Below are 22,214 nucleotides of genomic sequence, written 5' to 3'. Positions count from 1 at the left end.
CACCCCCAAAATACACTTTACATTTCATATAAAAAAAGAAATATGTAAAAGTATTTTACCCAGAACTCCTTAAGTGGAATATTTTTTAGCCTAACCAGATTCAAATTCTGTAAAAAAAACCCTAAAATAAAATAAAAATAAATCTCATGTTCATATTAAACACATATTTTTAGCAGGTGCATGCTTTGTTACAAATTATCAAGTACACCAAGGAATGCTGTTATTGCATTTTAGGAAATCAGATGTCTATTTTATTACTTAAAAACTGAATTTAAATATTTGTTTGTATTTTTTAAGAGGTTAAATGAAAAATGTGAAGAACGTGTCCATTACAAATTGCCCGTTTCAATGGAGACACAGATAGTGACGGCCTCCACGTTACCATGGCTTTAAACTGAACATATGAAGCACAATACTGTTGCTGCTGCAGCTGATCTAAAGTTCAGGTTAAGACGAAAGGAAGTGAGAAAAATCAAAAGATTTTATTGATTCACGGAATTAACGAGAAAACATGTAAGAAAAGTAATGCGATCAATAAAACAGTACATGTTGACCCAGGTAGATGATAACCTCTCTGTCCTTTGTGCAGATGCTCTTACTGCTCTGTTGCTTTCAGAGGAACAGACTGGAGGTCAGAGGTCAGTGAAGCTTGTAGAGCAGAGATAAAAACCTCCGTCACCTCAGATCTGTGACCCATGACTCCACCTCCTCCTTCTACTTCCCATCCTCCTCCTCTATCAGTCCATCTCAGGTGCGGAGGCCTCGGCGGTGGAGCCGGCAGGCTCAGTGTGTGTGAACAGGTGTGTTTGCTCCACTTTATTCCTTCAGATCTCCTCTCAGAGCGGTGGAGCTCTCAGGAGGATTTTCCTCCTGAGAGCTGGAGGCTTTCATCAGCAGGGTGAGCTCAGTGCTGAGCGGTGAGGTTGAGCAGCCTCTTGCTCAGTAAGGTGTTGTGCTGTTTCAGGTACTCTATGAGGTCGGCCTGCTTCTCCACCACCTCCTCCAGACCGGATGAGCCTCTGAGAAACAGAGAGGACATACAGAGATTCAGTTATCAAAACACTTGCCTGTTCTTTTTTTTTTTCTTTGGACTGTAGTTGCTTTTCTACTAATTTTTCTGACCAGCTGTTCCACCATCATCATCCTTCAGTTGATCTGTAGACCACTCTTAAGTTTGGTGGGAGTTAGCAGATGATAAAAACACTTTTTTCTGTACACACAACTGTCAACTCTGCCTTCAGGAAGTCATCACAACATGGCTCCTCTATGGACCCTTTAACAACGTTTTAACTGGTGTTTCACTGAGAAGTAACTCCTATAACGAGCTCAGCAGATGTGCAGTTTGACCAGGTGGTTGATAATTGCTGCTGGCTAGTCTGAAGGAGCTGAGTGAGTCAGAAACTCAGGAGCTTTCAAACTGCAGCTCTGAGGAGGAGCTTTGTCCTCAAAGGTGGAGCTAGGTCCATCCAGGCATTTTGTACTGCTGAATTGTTGCCATGGGAGATTAACGGATTTCTTAAACATGCATGAAAAAAATCAAAGCAACACTCCAGGTCTGATGTTTTTTATGATGGAATAGCATAACATGATTTAAAGCTAAAAAAAAGTAAATTTTACATAACACTGGCCATGTTTTATTTGTTATATAAAAGATTTCATGACAAAAAACAACAGGCCACTAAAACTAAAACTAAATCAATGTGACTGTAATGAATGACATATCCAGTGGATTCCCTCTCTGTGGGGGTCAGCAGGTCAGAAGATGCAATAAAGGCTTGTGCAACATATGGCTGCAGAAATATCATTAAGCTCCTTCTGCAGAATTCATCTTTTACATACCTATGCTAAAACTCATGTTTATTTGTATGAACGAACGAATGAAACTGTGATTGATTAAACTGACACTGATGAAGTTGGATTTTCTTACAGAACACAAATTCTCAGTAAGATTTAAAGTACAAATCTCCTTAAGGGGAACTGCAGACGTTCGTTTTCTGATCTGAGTGAATGCTTTGAGTTGTTGTCATGGTGAAAGAGGATGCTTTAGTATCAACATGGCTCCGCCTCATTCTGAGTAGTTAGCTTATCCTGATCTATCTCTTTTTATTTTTTAAAGGTTTTATTGGCTCTAGTGGCTTTTATGTGATAGTGAATTGACAGGAAAGTGGGTAATGAGAGAGGAGGAAGACATGCGGCAGGGGTCACCAGGCTGGGAATCGAACCTGCGACAGCTGCATCAAGGACTAAGGTCTCCATAAGTGGGTTGTGCTTCACCCCTCTGCCATCACAGCACCTGGTCCTGGTTGATCTATCTCAGGGGTTAAGCTGCTATAGGCTAAAGTTGCTGGAGGACAAACTGACCACTTGTCCCTCAATCTGCCACCTTCTTCTCCTACTACTCTCCAATCTGCATTGTTTTCTGTTATTTCAACTGTTGTCTTTATATTTATAAATGACCTGACCTTGTGGTGTATGAGTGTGTGTGTGTTTTGACCTCTCTCAATCACAGAAAGTACTCCTCAGTCAGTTCTGTTGCTCCGTCTTCTCAAACTCCAACCAATTTATGTTATTTAGTTAACTAGAGTAACCTTGGTTGAATCTGAACTTGCTAAATGAAAATCCCCCCTAGTTAAATGACCTGACCCTGTGGTGTGTGTGTGTGTGTGTGTGTGTGTGTGGTGTACCTGAAGCCGGTCTCAGTTGGCAGGTTTGTGATGCTGTAGGTGTGTGAATGCTCCTCTTGGCTCACATCTGGTGGAGCTCGCTGTCTGTTGAACTGCATTACCCTGACTAAAAAAAACACACACAGCGACACATTTAGAAGCTTCAGGTTGTAATCTGAGTAAATGAAGAACATTAATAGCTGTGTTTCTATTGACAACAGAATTGAGAAAACAGAATTCACAAAAGTGCAATGGAAACAGTTTTTTGCATCTTGACTCTCAACAGTCGGATGAAGCTACTGGGGAAAAGATGAAGAAGATGACAGGAAGTGGCAGAAGGATGACTGTGTGGCAAGTTTCTCAATAACTTATTCACGTGTGATTTTAATTTTAATTTAATTTCAATATAAACACAGCAACTGCATTTCCTTCGACATTAGCGGAATCTAGACAAAGATTTGCACACATTTGTGATGGAAAGGCGGTTAATGAGAGGCTTCCAGCAGGGTGTGAAACGTCTCCCGTTTGTCTCTTTACTGTTTTTCCATCTGGTCTTCTTCCAGTCTCACGTGAGCCGTCACATCCTACGCTCAGGAGTTGCCGTCCTCCGCTCCCCAGCCTCCAATTCTGACGCCCTGAGCGTCCACCTTAACACTCGGGGTGTGGCTCACGGCGAGGTGTGGGAACAACCACAGCACAAACACACGACTGCGTTGCCGGGAACCGAAATAAGAAGATGAAGAGTTGTGGATGATGTGAGGACGGCCGGCGGGATAAGACTCCAGAGAGATCAGCCAGAGGAAACAGCCTTATCTTTACCTGAACAGTTCAGCTTCAGAGGATCCACACAATATAAAGAAATACTCCACATTCCTGAATAATGAGGTCCTAAATCTGTGTGTGTGTGTGTGTGTGTGCGTGTGTGTAAATGAAGTATATGAGGGAGAGAAAGAATTCTGAGAAGCAGAGATTAGGTAGAGAACATGGAGGGAGGAAGGATGGATAATGGAGTTGACAAAGTTACAGAACACTTCAACAAACGAAATGCAAATTAGCTCATAAATGATGTGTAACGGAGAGGGATGAGACAGGAAACACAAGAAGAAGATACAAAAATGTAAAGAAAGACGAGAAGCCAGCTGAAACCTGTAAGCGCGTTCTCTGTGCAGTGTCATTCATAACACAATGTATGTGTGTGTTAACTGGGCTGGTACTGACATGTGGTGTGGAAATCACCTCAGCAGAAACCGATACGGATGTTCTGCGCTGTAAATCAGAGCTAATCCACCGTCAGTAGCTGTGTTTGCATTGACCATGTGGATTTGACAGCTTGAAAATAAATTTGCTTAATGAAAACACCGATTTTGAAAAAATCCTCATTTTTCGATAAAAGCGAAGGATGATATATATTTTTTTATACCTGAATCGAAATTGGCTTACTATGCAAAACTGCAATGGAAACATTTGTATATTTTTTTTTGCATCACACGAGTCACATGATCCACAACCGGATGTTGCCACTGGCGAAAACCATGAAGAAGAAGACGACAGGAAGTGGTTGGAGGATGATGGTGCGGAATATTTAAAATGACTGTGTGAACAAACTTTATCAACATGTAATTTAAATTGTGAACGTGTGTTTTTTTGATGTTAGCAGAATATCAACAATGTTTTGTGCACCTTTATAATGGAAATGCAGCTAGTGACTCATAATAACTGTTTCAATTATTATGGGGCCTAAACTTCACACCTCCTAGTTTCAATCCTGTGCTTTCATTAAAGGTTTCTGCAGCTTCTAGTTGATGGACATTATGAAACAGAGACGCTTCACAGCGTTTCAATGCCTCTCCTCCAAAATCCATACAGCTGATTATTTAAAAACTGTGTATTTTTCACAGCTTTCATTTCTACATTAATGCCTTTAGTAGACGAACAATGCAGCCCGTCTATAAAATAAACACTGACGCAGTAGATTTAAACCCAGAAAGGCGAACGCAGAGTGACAGACTGCTAGCTGTAGCAGGCGGTGTGGAGGAGGTGGCACATTTCACACCTTCCTGTCAGAGACTCTCACATGGTTGGACGCACTCAGACTGCTCTCATCTGAAGCCTCTGTCACCCACCTGGAAGAGCACATTTCCAGGTGATAACAGTGAAGCTGCAGAAGTGCTAACAGCCAACGGCACCACACGAGTTTAAACAGGAGACAAAGGAGTCAGAGTATTTCCAGTGCTGCTAGGCGACAATAAACGGGAATCACAGGAGCGTTGTGGTAGAGGAGGGCGGGATCTGGGGTTTTGTTACAGAGAGAAGCCCAGTGTGGTCGTCTGCTTCCGGGTTCGACACGTAGGACATTCAGATGTGGTTTTCTCTCTGAGACTCTGTGGATAAAAACTCAGCTCAGACTCTAAGCTGTCTAAAGTCTTTGCTTGTTTTCCGATTAATCCAATGTTCTCATTTTTCAAAAGCTCTCTGTATAACATCCTGTCAAGGTCAAACGCATCAACTGAACACTAGAGAAAAACACAAAGCCCAAAAGAAAAACGTCAGAAAACCTGCAGATATAATAGATCAACAACAGGTTGACTATAACTGAAACATCATAGGTGTAGTATGATGTAAAATGGACTTTTTGGAGATTTATATTATCCCCTCATCAAAACCATACCTGGAGTTTTGCTTCGATTCTTTCATGCACGTTTAAGAAATCTTGTATTTTGCCACACAGAGCCATTTTACAGCACAATCAAGTAGTTATGTTACCTTCAGTTGTTATGAAAGTGCTATACATATCAAATATAAAAAAAACGCCCTGAAATTGGGCCTCTGTCGCTTTAAAACTTCCTGCTCTTTCTGAAACTCCACCTCCAGGAAGTCATCACAACATGGCTCCTCTATTAACCCTTTCAAAAAGTTTTTACCAGCGTTTTACATACTGAGCTCCTAAAATGAGCTCAGCAGATGAACAGTTCCTCCAGGTGTTTGCTAACTCAGAGCTGCAGTTTCCAAGCTTCTGTCTCACAGAGCAGCCCTCCCCTTAAACTCCTCCACTACTGAGCTCCTTCAGACTAGCCAGAAGCAATTAGCAAACACATGGTGAAACTGGACGTCTGCTGAGCTCATCATAGGAGGTACTTCTTAGTAAAACACTGGTAAAAATGTTGTTAAAGGGTTAATAGAGGAGCCATGTTGTGATGACTTCCTGAAGGCTTAGTTTTTAAAGAGACAGAGGTCCAATTTCAAGGCGTTACATTATAAAGTCTAATTTCTTTAAAAGTAATTTTTAATATATACAACATTTTTATAACAACTGAAAGCAAAATAGTTACTTGATTGTACCATAAAATGATACTCTGTGGCTGGAAAACACACAAAATGCCCCTATAAAAAATGACCAGAATGTCTTTGTGCCAAGAAGAAATGGATCAACTATGTAGGGTTATGCTGCAGGTATCAGGATCCTTGCTGGTGCTATGTGCCCTGCAGGGCTCACATTAACTCCGGTGCTGGCAGAACAGAAGGATGTGTTCTAAGTGGAGTCCTTTGAAGGCTTTGATGTGCATGCAGCACTATAGAGCAGAGTGCATTCACGTTCAAATGAGAGGCAGAAACATACAGAGGAGCTCAAACAATCAGGACGCACTTCAAAGAGCCGCTGAACGAGGCCTTCCTGTGGGGACTCCATAGCTGCAGGCGTCCATCCAGGAGCCACTCCACTGGTGTCACCCCGACTCTCCATCTGCTGGCGTCAGCGAGAGCTACCAGGAAGCGTTGAATGGTTTGACCATGCTGGACCGGCCTGATCTCAGCTGGAATGTGACTGTCAAACACAAACACACACCCCAGAGGAACACCAGACTGGATCAGCTGCCCTGTAAACACAGGGACAATACCTGGGTGGGTTGAGGGATGGGGGGGCAGGGGGCAGCGCTCTCCTTTGGCTACATTAAATCCTCGTGCCTCTTATCTTCCCTCCGTGGCCTGCCGGTATCTCCCCCGGGCATCTGCGCCCCTCAGCGGCCAAACGAACCTTTAATATGGATTTCCTTTTATTCCAGACTCTTCGATAGCAACATCCTCTGTCTGATCCATCATCTTCAGCAGCAGTTTCCCCATTACACGGCCAAAAGAAAAGCTGAAAGGTGAGGAGCCACCCGAAAATCCTGAATCGTTCTAACAATGATCAACCTTATCATCATTAATTTAACTTTACGTTAAATTAACTTAAGATATTTAAATTTAACTTTAAATATCTCTTGATATTCTCTTCATATGACAGCCTCTAACTTACACATTTTAATGGCTTTTCACGAGGTACATTGTAATTGTAACGTTAATTGAAAGTCACACGCAGTGCAGCCATTTCATTCAACTGCAAACGGCTGCATGACATTTCATCTCCATATGAATATGGCTGGTCCAGGAAGGCCTTAGAGAATATTATGAACAAAGATCAGCAGTATGTAACTTATATAAAAATGTATGTTTTTTTTTTTTTTTACACATTATACTTATCTTATACTTTCAAAATGTAGTGATAAGATAAGTATAAGACAGAATCTGTGAATAAAAAAATAAAATAAAAATTGAGTGTCTCTCTTTCCTTATGGTTCTGCTGTCATCTGAACAAATAAGCTGCTCAGAAATGATCAATCACAACCTGGAAGAAGGTTTCAGCGCCATCACCCGCCCTTGTGTACGCGCTGCTCAAACCCTGCCCCCGAATGATAAGCCTAATTAGCACAGTCACCGATTAGATGCGCAGTTTTTCTATAATGGTAAGTTGTTTCTCCACCATTAGCACATTTAGCAACGCATACTCAAGGTAACAGTGCTAAGACCTTCTTCGTGGTCCTGACTGGTTGTTTTTGATAACGTACGGTTCATTTCTTCAAACAGCGAAAGCACAGGGAGGTGGTGGAGGAGATCGATCTTTTCACAGATGATCAGTCTCATATTAAACGTTCAATAAGATGGTGACAAGTTTAACCAATATGGAGAAAACAGGTTTTTGTAAAAATTACATACTACAGCTTTAAACATCCCACAGAGCTCTGATCAATCAAACATGGCTGCCCACAATAACTAGTACGACTCGCACCAATTTTTTCTGCTACTGCTCGGTTCTACCTGACTCAGGTCGTCTACCATTACAATCACCTCAATGTGGGTTCGGTTGTCATGACGAGATGGCTTAAATAACGAGGTGCTGTTGTTTGTCATTGGAAATCAAGTGAAAAATGTCTGGACCTGGGTGTTGGACCACCATGTTCACTTCAGTGTTGCCACCTTGCTTGAGGCTTGGAATACACTCAGTCATTTTAGGAAGCTTTTGAAAACACCTGGTTTGATTCTTGTAACCGAGTTGATCTTGTGAATCAACTAGTGAACAACAAACAGCGCCAATAAAATTCCCTTTTTTTAAGAAAACTAATTAAAAATGCTGAGTCATAGCAGAGCACTCTGGCTTTCTCTTTTAAATCTCGGGTGTGTGTGTGTGTGTGTGTGTGTGTGTGTGTGTGTGTGTGTGTGTGTGTGTGTGTGTGTGTGTGTGTGTGTGTGTGTGAGAATGGTGGGCAGGGCTAGGAGCTCACCAAACTTTCAGGCTGGGGGGATCCATGTCCTCTGCTTCAGAGGATAAACCAACAGATAAAACTGGCTAGGAACCGTCTGCTAGCAGGCTTAGAGACACCAACTTCCTCTGAAAGGTTTAATACAAGCTTTAAAAAGCAAAAATAAATCTAACTTCTAGATAAATAATAAAGAAAATTATTTGTCTCTTCTTACAGAAAAGTTTGCAGAAACTGTTGTGTAAATGTCTGTCATTGTAAGTGCTGTAATTCTGGCTGCTCTGCTTTGCTGAGGACATTCCAACGGCAGACTGTTTCACTTTTTACATGGGAAAAAGGTCATGTTCTGAGTGAAATATTCTGACAATGAAACTAGTATTTTTCATCAATATGAAGGAGTTATTGACTTAAAACAAGCTCCTATATCTTACTGAAAAGTTACTTGTGTAAATTAGTTTTGTCTTATATCAGGTGTATTAAGATATTTTCACTAGAAACTAGACCAAAGTACTGGGTAAGATCTTGTGTTTTTGCAGTGAAGCTAACTAAACGTGACTAACTTGTTTTAGATTTCTAGTGGAGACAAAAACAGAAAAGACAACTGGATGGGTTGGACCGGTTTGGGAATAATCCTGAAAACTTTGCTGAGTGTTTGTGCCAGAAGCAAAGAATCAGCAAAGGATGAACCCAGAGCTGAATGGCTGATTGTCATGCTGCTGAGTCTTAGAAAGGCAGGGCGGGTATTGTGATGCAAACATGGTCAGATAGAGTGGGGGAAGTGTGTGTGAGTGTGTGTGTTTGGGTCTAATGTAATCTGCGAGGTGTGTCTCTGTAAAGGGAGCTGATCATTTTCCTGTGTCGGTCTTCTTATACGTGACTTCAAGTACAACAAGGAGCCATCTGCCACATGTAAAATGCAGACAAATAGAATCAATTAAACTGTTATGGTGTAAACTTCATACGTAAGAAGAACCCAAGCAGCATTTTTCCAGAATCTAATCATCGTCTGCTGCGAGGAAATGTTTCGAGATGCATTTCCATAAATGTGCGCAAAACTTTGTCTATATTCCGCTAATGTTGAAAGAACAATGTTTTGCATGTGCAGTGTTTCAATTAAATAAGAAATGCAATTAAAATCACATGTGAATAAGTTTGTACACATGATAAGTCAATGATGAAAATGCTGAACAGTCATCCTGTTGTCTTCTTCGTGGTTTGGGCCTATGACTAATGTGACGTGGAATAAGTGTTTCCATTGTGTTTTTGCAAAATAAACCAAGTTTGATATGGATTTAAAAATAAAACAAAACAAAAAACATTTCATCCTAGTGCCAAAACTTATTATGGAAATTGCTGTGTTTCCATTGAGTGAAATTATTTTCTTAATATCAAATTACCATCAACCATACATTATATGGTCGATGGAAACACAACTTCTCACTCTTCACCCAACAATTTACACTAAATATACTTGAGCATTTTTATGATTGTTTATCTTTCTATGTAGTTATTATTTCTGATGAATCATGATTATAAACTAATGTTACTGTCCATAAGTACCATATGGTTGGGAAGGAGAGCCAGGAGAAATGACACTGTGTGGGTAGATACAGCCAAGATGTCTCTGAATGAATCAGTTGTTATAACACTCAACAAGACGACATAATAATCAGAAGGTACAACTCTGGGATAAAGGCTGTGGTTTCAAAAGTAGTTGGTTTTTTTTATTGCTGTTTAAAGATGTGAATCCAGACATTATCTTTACTGTTGATTATTTCTGAAAGAAAAAACGTGCAAGAAAAAGCAGAAGTCTTGAGTCAACATTATTTCTTTGTATTCTGTATTCAAGGAGCCACTCTTCATTTATTTGAACTTTCTTTAGAAATTTGGCATTTTTTCCTCTCTTATTTAGAGTTTTACCAGTGAGTCATTTAGATCTAAGAGAACTCCTAAGCTCACCAGGAACTACCACATAAAACCTTCAAACTAACCAGCTTTAAAGTGGATCTGTATCTACAGTCACAAGGACATGATTCCTTTTGCAGAATCGATGGAAATTTAAAGATGTGGTGGAGGGATGCATCTCTGATGTCCTGCTTCAGATGTAAAAACCTTGAATAAATGATTTTCCAAATTGGTAAATTTGCAGTGTTCACCATAGTTTGTCTTCTTAACAAAAAGCTGAGTTTCAGATTCCTGTGATCTACATTAAGCGTCAGGTAAGCAGTTAGAGTTTACCTGTGTAGTAAAGGAGGCATGGCACGGCCACCAGAACTTCAACACCCAGAATGCTCAGCATCACAGAGGTGTGGATCGTCTGCGGTAACCTCAGAGCCAGGAGCAGCAGCAGCAGAACATTACCTGGCACACAAAGAAACAGGAGCGCTTTACTGCCATCTTGTGGAGAAATTTACCCTTACAGAAAATTATAAATATTCATATGTAGTGCAAGCTACAATGGACTGTCCAGGATGACCCCTCTCTCGCCCATTGACAGCTGGAGAAAGGCACCAGCACCCCTCCTGACCCCAGAGGGATGAGGGTGTAACAAAATGGATGGATGGATGGATAGATGGATGGATGGATGGATGGATGGATGGATATAGAGCAAGTTTAGATTTTATTTTTATTATATCTTGCATCATTTTATTACACTTTCCAATTTTATGTGACATTGTATTGGTCTACATGACATAAAATACCAAAATAGAAATATTACAGTGAAATTTGTGGTTGAGTTGTAGAAAAAAAAGGAAACGTCCTAATTAGTGTGAAAGCACCATCTGTGTTTCCATTAGCCATAAAATTGTGCAACTTGAAATTACAAAAATAAACTCTCTTAATGCAAACACGCAAGTTTCAGCAACTCAATAAACTCGATAAAGAGGTTTTGCTCCAGGATGAGGTGGTTTTCCAACTACATGGAAAAAGATGTACAGTACAAATAATCAACAGCCAGATGTTACTATTAGACGTCTCCTCCGATTGGCTGATAGATGATGAGCACTAACACCATGGCTAAGTTATGACTATACATCTTATTTAGCTGCTTTATATCCCTCACTGTCATGATTTTTAATGAATTATTTCATGAACAAGCTTATTCACGTGTAATTCTTTTTAAATCAATTTCTTATTTACCATAGATACTGCGATGGCAAAATTGTGGCTTTTCGACATCGGCATATCATAGAGAAAGATTTGCTCACATCTGTAATGAAAACGCAGCTACAGAGAGCAATGTGCCGTCCCACCTGTTGAATGTATGACGAGTGGCAGCTGCTTGAGCCTCTGTGTCCGTCTGTAGAAGCTCAGGTATCCCCGGCTGCGGACACGGCTGTGGTGGTGGTGCATCCAGACGGTGTGCAGCAGCATCAGCACCCACAGGAACACCTTCCCGAACACGATGACGCTGTCGCCCTGCACGCTGCCCAAAATACGCAAGCACACCTCCTCCTGGCCGAACTTCAGAACACACAACACGCCCACACAAACCGACAGCACCACGTACACAACCTGAGGACACCAAGAGAACAGACGCAGAAACTGGTTTAAGTTGAGGAATGTTGTAACGGTAATGTAAAACACGAACCATAATAATAGAAAAGTAATAAATGTGCGCATTACGTACGTGCATTAGAGACAGGAAACCAGCAGGACAGGTTGTTGGCACAGACTGAAACTCTCTCCTCATGGCAGACTGGAGAGCATCAGCGGAGATCAGTGGTCCGTCCACCAGAGAGTCCTCCTCTGTGCTCCGCGTCATGTCTGCTGAAGAGCCTGCCTGCTGGTGGAGGACACCAGCTTGGTCAAGAAAAAAATTTTTTTTCCTCTTTTTTAAAGGTTTTTGGGGGTACTCGTGGCCTTTATTTTAAAGAATGCAGACAGGAAATGGACAGAGAGTTAAGGAAGAAGTCATGCAGCAAAGGTCACAAGGTTGGGAATCGAACCCCGCACGGCTGCGTTAAAGACTAATGGCCTCCATACATTTAATGCCCACTACACCGCTACACCACATGACGAATTGGCCTGTCTCGATAACACATTTTGCTGGGCGATAAAAAGTCCAGAAGTTAATAAACCATATTATCGGAATATGGTTTATTGCGATAAACGATAATATTGTTGTTTTCAGACCATTTTCAAGTGGTACAGTGGTAATGGCAAAACAAATGCAAATACACCCAGTAAAACATCAATATAATTTCAATTCTAACATTTAACACTGGAAGGGGAAGACATTTTAAATATCCAAAATAAATCAATAAGACAACATAAATAACAAATAAAATTAATTATAAAGTGTGTGCTGGGATGATGTACTGAAGGTGGAATGTCAGAAAGAGCAGGAGTTTCTTAAAAAGCCCAAAGCCCAATTTCAAAGTACTAAATTGCGAAGTCACAATTTATTTTAAGTCATGTTTGATATATGTAGCATTTTTATAACAATTGGAACCAACAGTCACTTGATTGAGCAACAAAATGGCACTTGGTGCCTACAAAATGCCGTCCCTTTAACTTCGCCCTTCAGGTTGTCTGCATTGTTGACTCTGGTATCTCTGATCTTCCTCCTTATCTACAGGTCTGTAGATAAGTAGGCCTGAGTGACCTGGCCAATCAAACACTGACACCATGGTCATTAAAGCTGATGTAAGCACTTCTGACTGAGAAAATGACATGGCTTCCCAACCATCCCCAAAATGTACAAACTTCTTTAATTCTGTACATCTTCCTCCAGACTCTGGGGTCCTGATTTCAAAAAGCCTTTGTGATGCTTTGATCAAACTTTACTTCTGGTTCTGTGGACAGCTCACGTTTTATGAATCACTTCCCGATTCTAGCTTTGCTTCACAATAACTATAGTTTGCATTCATTAACGTTAAAGGAGCCCCAATCTCGTATTAAGTCCATATACTGCAAACGAACAATCTTTCCAGTCGGCTGACATTTCTGATTTGAACACTTATGTTGGATGGACTGTTGCCCTGCGACAGACTGGCGACCTGTCCAGACTGACCCCGCCTCTCGCCCGGAACGTTGGCTGGAGATAAGCACCAGCAACCCTCCCGACCCCACTAAGAGACAATGGAGTAAGAAAATGGATGGATGGATGGATGGATGGATGGACATTTTTCCGAGAAACTGAATTTGAGCTTTTTGTTAGTTGAACGCTATAATAATCAGCATTAAAGGGAAATATATCATTGAGTGTCTGATTAAAATACAACTCATTCAGGCTGATATTGTAGAATCTGACTACAGGTACTAGTAAAATTGAAACTCGACATTAGCCTTAAAAATTACCCAGAAATGACAGATAAGCGACAATGAAAGCGGGTTATAGAACTTTGTGGGTTCTTCCAGACTGTCCGTCCTGAAAACATAAAGAGTTGATGAAAACTTACTGCTTCAGCGAGCCAAAAAAAATTAACCCTGATGTTTACAACTCACAGGTCCAACTAGCTAACGAGCTCCAAGGCTATCTGGCTACAGCTAGCCGTTAACATGGCAACCAATGACCGTAAAACGACAGGTTACTTACTGCATTAAGAGCAGGTCTCGCTGATTCCATGAACTTAGAGTATGTTATAGATCATAAAACAGACCAAAAACACACATCTGTGCGTAACAACAACATACTTCTTCCTGATTTTTATTGGCGGTGACCGAGGAAGCATCACCGCCACCAACAGGTAAGGAGTGCTGTTACATGACTCTAAATAAATAAATAAATAAATGAAAACAGGACTAACTACTAATCTTTTTTACATATGTATATGTACATATATGTACATATACATATATGTACATATACATTTACATATATGTATTCCCAATTAATTATAAATTAAATTCCCAAGTAATTATAATTACAACACTGTGGCGGGTCGCCCTCAGTCAGAGGACATGAAAGCCAACAAGACAGGAAGTGAAAACTTATTTTACTGCATTAATATTAGCCTTTTCACTTCTCTACAAAATTACTGTAAAGTCACCACTTTAGGACCAATAAAATGAAGGAAAGTAGACAAAAACACACCAGATTAAATTGTTTTATTGATAAACATACACTTGTTATAAAAGACAATCGGAGCTTTGTTCCACTGAGGGCTAACATGGCTGTGAGGTGTTTACACCAAGCTGAGGCAGAGGAAAGAATAAATCTGTGGAGAGGCAGCGCTTAGACAAAATAGAAGAGGTTTCAGGACATTTTGATTCGCCAGAAAATAATTAACTTCCTGTCTCTAAGTAGACAGTGGGTTATTTGGGGAAGTAGTGGTTCTTCAGACATTATTTGCTGGTATATAACTGTACTTCGAATCAAATCACACACACAACAGTTCTATATCAGGCATGCACCCACTCACACACATTGTGCCTAGACCCAAAGGTCAAACTGAGCGCACAACACCTCACCATTGCATTCATTATATAAGGCACTGATTCAGATGCAGTCTGAGAAGAAAGTAAAGCTAAAACATCAAAAACGGGAAAATACTTATTCATCAATAACATGCAGAGCCATTTTTGCAAAATGAAATTTGAAGAACAGTTTCTGTAAGCTAAAAGGGATTGTAAAACATTAAAATGATTAGAATGGTGTCAAAATAAAACTAAAGGCTCACTGTCCTTCTGAGAAAACACCACAATAACTTATATATGTTTTTTTCGTCATGCAAAACTGTAAACACAAAACCAAAATTATGTGTTAAAAGTTAGGAGTAAGGCATTACAATCATCAAGCTACTTTAGGTTATTCAATTTGAATCACCTTGCATCACATTTGGAAATAATGGAGTCGCATCAGTCCAAAAGCAGGATTTAAGGTGTCAACATTTAATGTTCAGCTTAAGGGTTTAGCGTGTAACGAAGGACATTTCAGGCATAGATGTACAAACCCCTAAATGTGTTTTTTTTTTCCCCCCATGAATACATCAATGCCAGTCACATTAAAACAGGCGTTTACATGTGTACAGTTAAGAAGTACATCCAAAGTACGTTGTCAAGAGGTTCAGTCCAGTTTAAAAATAAAACAAAGCAAAAAGAGTCTGTTGTTTGTGCAATTCAGAGTAAAAACAGAATATTCCAGAGGTTCCAGGCTTTTCCCAAACAGCCAGACTCGTAGTTACAGAACTGGAGTTTATTCTTTCAGCTCCTCCAGTGTTGTAGTTCCAGTTAATCACGTAGTTCTTATAGAGGAGTGGGCTGACCTCTGCCTGCAAAAGAAGCAGAAGTTTTCTTTCTGTAGCAAGTGGACGTAAATTTAAAATCTGAATGGATTGAAAAACGTGGCATCATGTTTTTCTAGTTGTGCCTCTAGAGGGCGCATCTGACAATTCAAGAAGTATTTCATTAAAGATAGCGTTTCACTGATGGAACAATAAAATGATAATAAAAAACTTTAAAGGAAGAGTTTGCCAAAAATTCTGAAAGTAGAAATCTATTTCTTTTCAAAACTCAATGGAGAAAAAAAACAAGTTTACAATCCAGCTGTTGTTGAAGCAACAATTTTTATTCCAGTTATCAGCCTCGTACATTTCATCTAAATACTAGATTTTCAGAGAGGACACCTTTGTTATCAAACTTATAAGCAGGCTGTCAAATGACACTGCATTTATTCATTTTAAGTTAAATTGTTTTCAGTGATCTAACCACACATTTTAAATGATTCTTCTCTCATAGTGCGATGGCCACATTTAGTCATCTTACCAAGCACATATACAGCTACTGAATTTTATCATACTTTACAATAGTGTAAAGTATTTTCAAAGTGATTTTTTTCCTTTGAGAGCAAAAGTCAAAGTGCTGAAACCAGTGTGTGTGTGTGTGTGTGTGCGTGTGTGTGTGTGTGTGTGTGTTTCTTTGATCAATGTGAATGTTTTCCCACCTCGAGATGCGATGTAGCACTCATAACAGCTCAGCAGTCCGTTCCGAATCCTGACGTCGGTCCCTGCTGTAGCGTCACCCAGTTGCCCTTTGCATACGCCACACTGAAAAATGACATATTTTTTTATTTTTTATCTCCTTTTTAGGAGTTTTGGGTGACCAAGTCAAACATTTTTCCTGCGAGGCTAAATCCCATTTCAGTTCTAGAAGCAAAGCGTCCAGACTGCATCTGTTATCTAGTGGTAAAGGCTTTCAAGCTCTTCAAAATGTAGTTTTTAGGATCCAATCACCCTCTCTATCCCTACCACTGTCTATTTGGACCTGCAGAGAACAGTGGTATGAAACAGACCTTAAAACACTGCATGTGGAAAAACAGGCCCAGAGTGTCAATGATCATAGCAGCTCCTCTTCCCAGAGGTTTGGAGCAGCCCGAACAAAGTCGCTTCCCACTGACGCACCTGAAACAAACACAGGAAAAAAATGGCGGGCATGACCTGCTGACGCCTGGACGTCTTCACATGTCGGTGTGTGAACATTATTTACCTGCTGGGAGACGGAGGCTGAGGTGCTGAAGGGGAGACGTCCTGTTTACCTGCTACAGCATCATGTGATCCTGATCTGAATTACATTTGGAAAGCAGGAAGTTTTGTCACATTCAGTCTTCGATGACTGTGAACCACCAAGTTCAGCCATCAAATACGAGCTTCTTGTATTTTCTGTGCATCTTTAGGCCTGAATGTATTTCATAGATCTTCTTTAAAGATTCCAGGATATCTGCTCTACTTTCGAGGATAATAAATGAAAGAAATCCATTAACCAGTAACATAACATTAAGGGTTATTGCTGCTAAAGATGGCTCTACAAGATATTAAATCTTAGTATGGCTACATGATAACAGTGAGCAAACTATTTACATTGTTCACTAAAAGGTTACATGCTAATTATTTTGGAACCTGGTAAAGATTATTATATTCTCATGTGTAAAAATACTGTAATAAACTCAGAGAGGGTGCACTTAATGTTTACCGTGACCAGAGTCAAACACTATTAAAATCTGCATTGATCATGTTTACATTCACCTTTTGACATTTTGCATCTGGTTGGTCTGAGGGCTGCGGTCCAGAGATGACGTCTTCCACATTTCCTGTTTCTGTGGGAGCTGTTCATCACATCCAGAATCTAGCAGAAACACACATCATAACGTCTCCCATGCACTGCGGTTCACACAAACATGTGGACGTAGTCCTGAGCATGTGTGCTTTATTCTCACCCTGGAAAAAATGAAGCTTGGACGCGTGCTGATCCTCACTTCCTGTGTGGATTTTCTGTCCGTTCTGCTGCGCAGACACGTTTCCTCTCACTGCGCCATTGTTGTTTTCTTCGGCAGAAAAAGGCGCTGTGGCTATGCGCTCCGGCTGCCTTTGCACTGAGGCAGAGGGACTGAGAGGAGCTACGGTCTCTTCTAAAATTCGTCTTTCCTGGAAGAATAACACAGATGGAGAACAGAAAGAGGAAAATCTAGGATAAACCGGCTAAGAAGAAAATGATTTTTGCTTCCAGCGTCTCCATCCATGTGTTCCCACCTCTTCATTGTGCTTCCTCTCCTCCTCCTCCACCTCCAGCTGGGCCTTCTCCCACTCTTTCTTCAGCTTCTCTTGTTCTTTCTGGTATTGTTCCTGATGACAGACACAGTTTATGTTCAAAGACAATCATCAAAGGCGAACACTCACTCACACACACAAATGTAACACACAGACATACAGTTCTGGTCCACATGTCATGGACATGAACGTCACTGTAAGTTTAAGCTTTCTAATATATAAACAGCTGTTTTTCTAGGATGCAGTAATGATCCAACAAGCAACATCAATGCATTTTTCAAATCAGAGCTGAACTGAAAAGATTCAACTGGTTTTCTCTAATACGTACAAGGCCCAAAAATCTCTCATCTGACACTGGCTCACTTATGGACTACTAAGATAATTACCTAAGTTATTTTTTTGTCAAAAGTGGCTTTGGCAAAAAAAAAAAAAAAAAGTCCTCCCCGCTTTCTTCCAAAAGATGTTTTAGGCAAAAATAATACGTAACAAGATATAAATAACTAAAAATAGAGAAAAAAATAAGTCCAAAAGAACAAGAAGGAAAAACCCCCCAAAACAAATAACATCTTTGACAAGAAGGACCCAAACGATTCAGTGACAAAGTAGCGTTAGCTGCAATTCATATCGAGTGCATGGGAACATTAAACACGGACAAAAATAGTGACTTGTTTTATGTCGTGATTGTACGATGACATATTGGAGCCATTGTGGATAGAAAAAAACAGGAGTAAATTTCCGCCAAAAACCTCAAATTTTCTAGAAAACCATTTGTAAATATTTGAACCCCAAAAGTTGAAAATTTGCGAAAAATAACTCAGAAATGTTGAGATTAAGCTCATCCATTTTCTAGAATAAACAAGGAAATTTCTTGGCTCTAAAAGTTGAAAATATGCAATAAAAAACTTAGAAATTTAGAAATTATTCTTAGAAATGTTCCAGAAATAACTCAGAACTTTCTGAGTTTCAAAATTCAAAAATGTTTTGGTTTTGAAACTCAGGAGATGTCCAAAAGTCAAAAATTACAATCACTGCACCCTAGAGAAAAGCCCAACTAAAAGTAGAACTTGAATTTTGACAGATCCATCCAGAACATCGTTTCTCTCCAGATATACAACCTCACGCTGCAGTACCTGTAGGAGGCGCTCCTGCTCCTGCTGCCAGCTTTCCAAGCGCTTACGCTCCTCATTGGGGTCCCAGACCCAGTGATTAACACGTTTAGCCAAGTTCAACATGGGGGTCTCAATCTGACCAGACCCGACCAACAAGCACACCAACACAAAAAAAAACACACATGTATACGAAGCAAAAGGGACAGAAAGAGAGGAAAGGTGAGGACACAAGTCTGACTACAGCGACCACTGGAGACGAAAGGTCAGGATGGGGTCAAATCTGAGGATGGAGGAGAAACAGAAAGGAAGAGACGGAGCTGAAAATGTAGAGATACTTACAGTGACACTGCTCTCCTCCAGGCCCTCTGTGGAAAGATGGACACGTTAAACATCCTGACTGCTGGAGGAAACAGTCCAAAGTTTTCAAGATGGCTGCCAGAGAAGAGCAGACTTACCAGACACACTGGGAGAGTATTCTGGTAAACTGCTGGGTGACTGAACAGGCTGAGGATTCCCTTTCTCTGCTGGCGTCTCAGTGGCTCCATCCTGAGGGTTATATTTAAAATAAATAAGCAACTAAAGCCAAAAGACTGTCTCCAAGTAACTGCCTCTATCAGAAAGTGAAGCAACAACAGTGAAAGACTAGAACAATGACAGCGTATTAGGGCCATTGTACATGGAAAAAAAGGAGTAAATTTCCACCAAAAAACTCAGAAATTTTAAGAATAATCTCAAAAATATTTTAGAAAAAACAAAGACATTTTTGAGTTTGTCTCATATTTTTCAGTAGAACATTTCTGAGTAATCTCAAAATTTCAGAGTTTTTCAACTTTTGAAACTCAAATGTCCTTGTTTTTATTGAAAACGTTTTGGTATTAATCTAAAGATTTCTGAGTTTTTTGGCAGAAATGTATTCCTCCCTTTTTTGTCCCATCTACAATGGCCCTGACACACTGTCATTCTGAAACACTTCCTGACCATTGTGGTGATCTTTTCAATGTGCTATTCTTATTGAGGTCGCTGTTCTCTGTTCATGTAAATGTCTGTTAGAATATCCAAATAGAAACCAGACACCTGCTTTACATGACAAACCCTCCCAGGGAAGAAATTAAAGTGATATAACAACAGCTTTATGTTCTCAACTGTACAGTTTCTCACATGTTAACATAGTGAAGCTAAAAGCTAACTAAGAGGTGAAGGAAACAGCTGAGTCTACAGGAGGCTGGAAAGTATTCCGCCTCCTCGGTATTCCTTCTGTTTTTCTTTCCTTACATCATAGAATTGAAACGTTTTGTTCATTTTGACTGAGCTACACATTATACCAGCTCAGAGTTTTTCAGTGCCTTGCAGAAACATTAATACCCTCTGAAACTTTAGCCTTGTTTTTCTTGATAGCACAAGCTGATACTGATCCAAACTGACTAAAAACTTTTCTTTTTTATCAAATAAATTACTATTTATTTGTTTCTTAACAGAATAATTTCTGTTGTGATGTACACTAGTACATCACATTTAAATACACTGGTAGCTTCACAAGCTTGGTCAAACATATAAAAACAACTTTAATTTGCTCAGTCAATGCGATTAGGAGTAGAACACCCAGTGGAAAATAAATAATAAAAACTGAAACTGACAAAAACAAAAAGTTGACTACTTTGGTGAAAAATAAACTGCAACAAAAACTTCTTCCAAATGATTCAGAAAGAACAATTAGGAATTTTAAGTATAATGTAAGACTAAATAATAAAACATGGTATCACTCAGAGCTCTAAGTATAGAATAAGACTGGACAGATCTGCCCTCATGGATCAGACACACTGTCATCGATACAGATATTAATGTTTGATCTCTAATCTGAAGGTTTGAATAAATTTCCATCTGGGATTGGGCTGCACTTAGTCATTCTGGTGGTCATAAGTTCAGGGGACATCTGTAGTGTTTGTTTTCAGTCTTGGTTACGTCTGACCAAATCATGTTCTTCTCCTTGGTTCCTGTACTCAGAATATGATGAGACGAGATATGAGTTTCTGGCCAGAACAACACAAAGTCACTCGTTGGTTTTCTCACTGTAAAATCAACCACTGACCACGATAATGCTAACTTTGACAATAAATTATGTTGCAGCTTTGTTTCTGCCTCCAACTTATTAAAACACATTCAACAAGCTACCTTGAACTGTAAAACTGTAGAAAAAGCGTGATCATAAAACTACCTCAACGTCGTCCTGGACGTCTGGGTGGAGCGGCTCCACGTGGGTCTTTGTAAGTTCTGTCACGATGGTGGTGGTGATGATGCAGTTTCGGCCTGCGATCAGGGAGCTGATGGCGGAGCCTGAAGTCAGGGCTGGTCTTTCGGTCAGTGGAGGTTCCGGCTGTTCTGCGCTGTCCTCTGGGGGATCCGGTTCCTGCGTGTGCTGGGAGGAAATGGCTGGGTTTTCCTGTAGCGGGTCCGGAAGGGAAGCGAAGTCCTCAGCCGTCTCTCCGTTCAGCCGCACCGACCCGTCCAGCTGGCAGGAAACAGAACAGCAGTTAGAACACAGTACATCTTTGATGCAGGCTTTTAAATAAGCAGCTAATTTTATGCTAACATTATAAAAAAAAAAACACATGTTCATTACAGGTTATTGCAGATTTATTTTTTCTTTTATGAAAGAAAAATACATCTGTAACCTGGAACCGACGCTCCCAGGTTTCAGATCTTTATTCCTGTAACTGATTGTAGAATATTTGGCCTTTTGTTGGTTATTCTAAAGCACATTCTTCATTATCACAGCTTCTCTAGTTAAAAGGTGTTACGATAAAAAAACATCTGTGAAATTATTCTGTTAAGAAAACAAGCTATTGGAGACAAAATGATGTCTATAAACTTGGACCGGATGTTATGGCTGAAAAATCACAACATAATTGATTCATATCAGTTTACATTGATAATTACTGATTTGATTTTTGTTTTAAATATCTGAAATTCTGCCAAAACGTTCCTGTTTTATTCAGTTTCCACTTCACATTATTTTATTTTTTTTTACTTTTAAGCAGTTATGAAGCACAGTGGCAAAACCTGAAACTGCTGCCGCACAAGTTACTCAGCAGGTTGCTGAGTGAGTGAGTTAGCTGATGCCTCCAGCCTCGCTTAGCTCACTGTGAGAAGTGGAGCAGCTAAAGCTTTTCTTCTGCCTACATCTCCCAGACATATATTGTTATTGATTTAGTGTCCAACCCTGCTGTAAATCAATCTGAACAAATATTTTTTTAAAATGTTTTGTCATGGGGTTGCACAGTTGGTAGAGCTGTAGCCTTGCAGCAAGAAGGTTCTGGGTTTGATTCCCGGCCCCAGTCTTTCTGCATGGAGTTTGCATGTTCTCCCGGTGCATGCATGGGTTTTCTC

At 40.1% G+C, this 22,214-nt stretch overlaps 2 protein-coding genes across 4 annotated transcripts in view; both read right to left on the bottom strand.

Moving 5' to 3' along the window:
• Positions 1-463: 463 nt before the first annotated feature.
• Positions 464-13,912, bottom strand: tmem192 (transmembrane protein 192). 3 transcript variants are annotated; one of them, XM_015001755.2, is made up of 6 exons: positions 13,776-13,912; positions 11,865-12,020; positions 11,488-11,749; positions 10,472-10,594; positions 2,685-2,790; positions 464-1,019 (listed from the first exon to the last, which is right to left on the bottom strand). In XM_015001755.2, exons 1-6 carry the CDS (start codon positions 13,803-13,805, stop codon positions 905-907), a joined length of 792 nt encoding a protein of 263 aa, XP_014857241.2. In that variant the 5' UTR covers positions 13,806-13,912; the 3' UTR covers positions 464-904. The 3 variants fall into 3 exon arrangements, with proteins under 3 accessions (XP_014857241.2, XP_014857242.2, XP_014857244.2); XM_015001756.2 differs by having other exon boundaries at positions 11,865-12,017; XM_015001758.2 differs by having other exon boundaries at positions 11,865-12,037; positions 13,776-13,899.
• A 360-nt stretch (positions 13,913-14,272) lies between these two features.
• LOC106926678 (uncharacterized) overlaps positions 14,273-22,214 on the bottom strand; it is a 36,331-nt gene continuing 28,389 nt past the window's right edge. The window contains exons 21-31 of the mRNA XM_088008842.1: positions 21,043-21,336; positions 19,286-19,376; positions 19,170-19,195; positions 18,852-18,965; positions 17,704-17,796; positions 17,391-17,598; positions 17,200-17,299; positions 16,664-16,738; positions 16,470-16,578; positions 16,122-16,224; positions 14,273-15,450 (exon numbers count right to left, since the gene is read on the bottom strand). Of these exons, the coding sequence (XP_087864968.1) occupies positions 15,425-15,450; positions 16,122-16,224; positions 16,470-16,578; positions 16,664-16,738; positions 17,200-17,299; positions 17,391-17,598; positions 17,704-17,796; positions 18,852-18,965; positions 19,170-19,195; positions 19,286-19,376; positions 21,043-21,336 (1,239 nt within the window). The 3' untranslated portion in view covers positions 14,273-15,424. The remainder of the gene's footprint in view (positions 15,451-16,121; positions 16,225-16,469; positions 16,579-16,663; positions 16,739-17,199; positions 17,300-17,390; positions 17,599-17,703; positions 17,797-18,851; positions 18,966-19,169; positions 19,196-19,285; positions 19,377-21,042; positions 21,337-22,214) is intronic.

This window comes from Poecilia mexicana, unplaced genomic scaffold (genome assembly GCF_051168715.1).
Source record: "Poecilia mexicana isolate PSO_F unplaced genomic scaffold, ASM5116871v1 scaffold_2, whole genome shotgun sequence".
Classification (NCBI taxonomy): domain Eukaryota; kingdom Metazoa; phylum Chordata; class Actinopteri; order Cyprinodontiformes; family Poeciliidae; genus Poecilia; species Poecilia mexicana.
The sequence above is the reverse complement of the archived record's forward strand: the minus strand, read 5'-3'. Positions and strand labels throughout refer to the sequence as shown.

Coding starts and splice junctions, on each gene's coding strand:
- tmem192 (XM_015001755.2), bottom strand. CDS start 13,805: ATGGAATCAGCGAGACCTGCTCTTAATGCA. Junction 12,021..13,775: donor CGAGACCTGCTCTTAATGCA/GTAAGTAACCTG, acceptor GTCCTCCACCAG/CAGGCAGGCTCTTCAGCAGA. Junction 2,791..10,471: donor ATGCCTCCTTTACTACACAG/GTAAACTCTAAC, acceptor TGTTTTTTTTAG/TCAGGGTAATGCAGTTCAAC.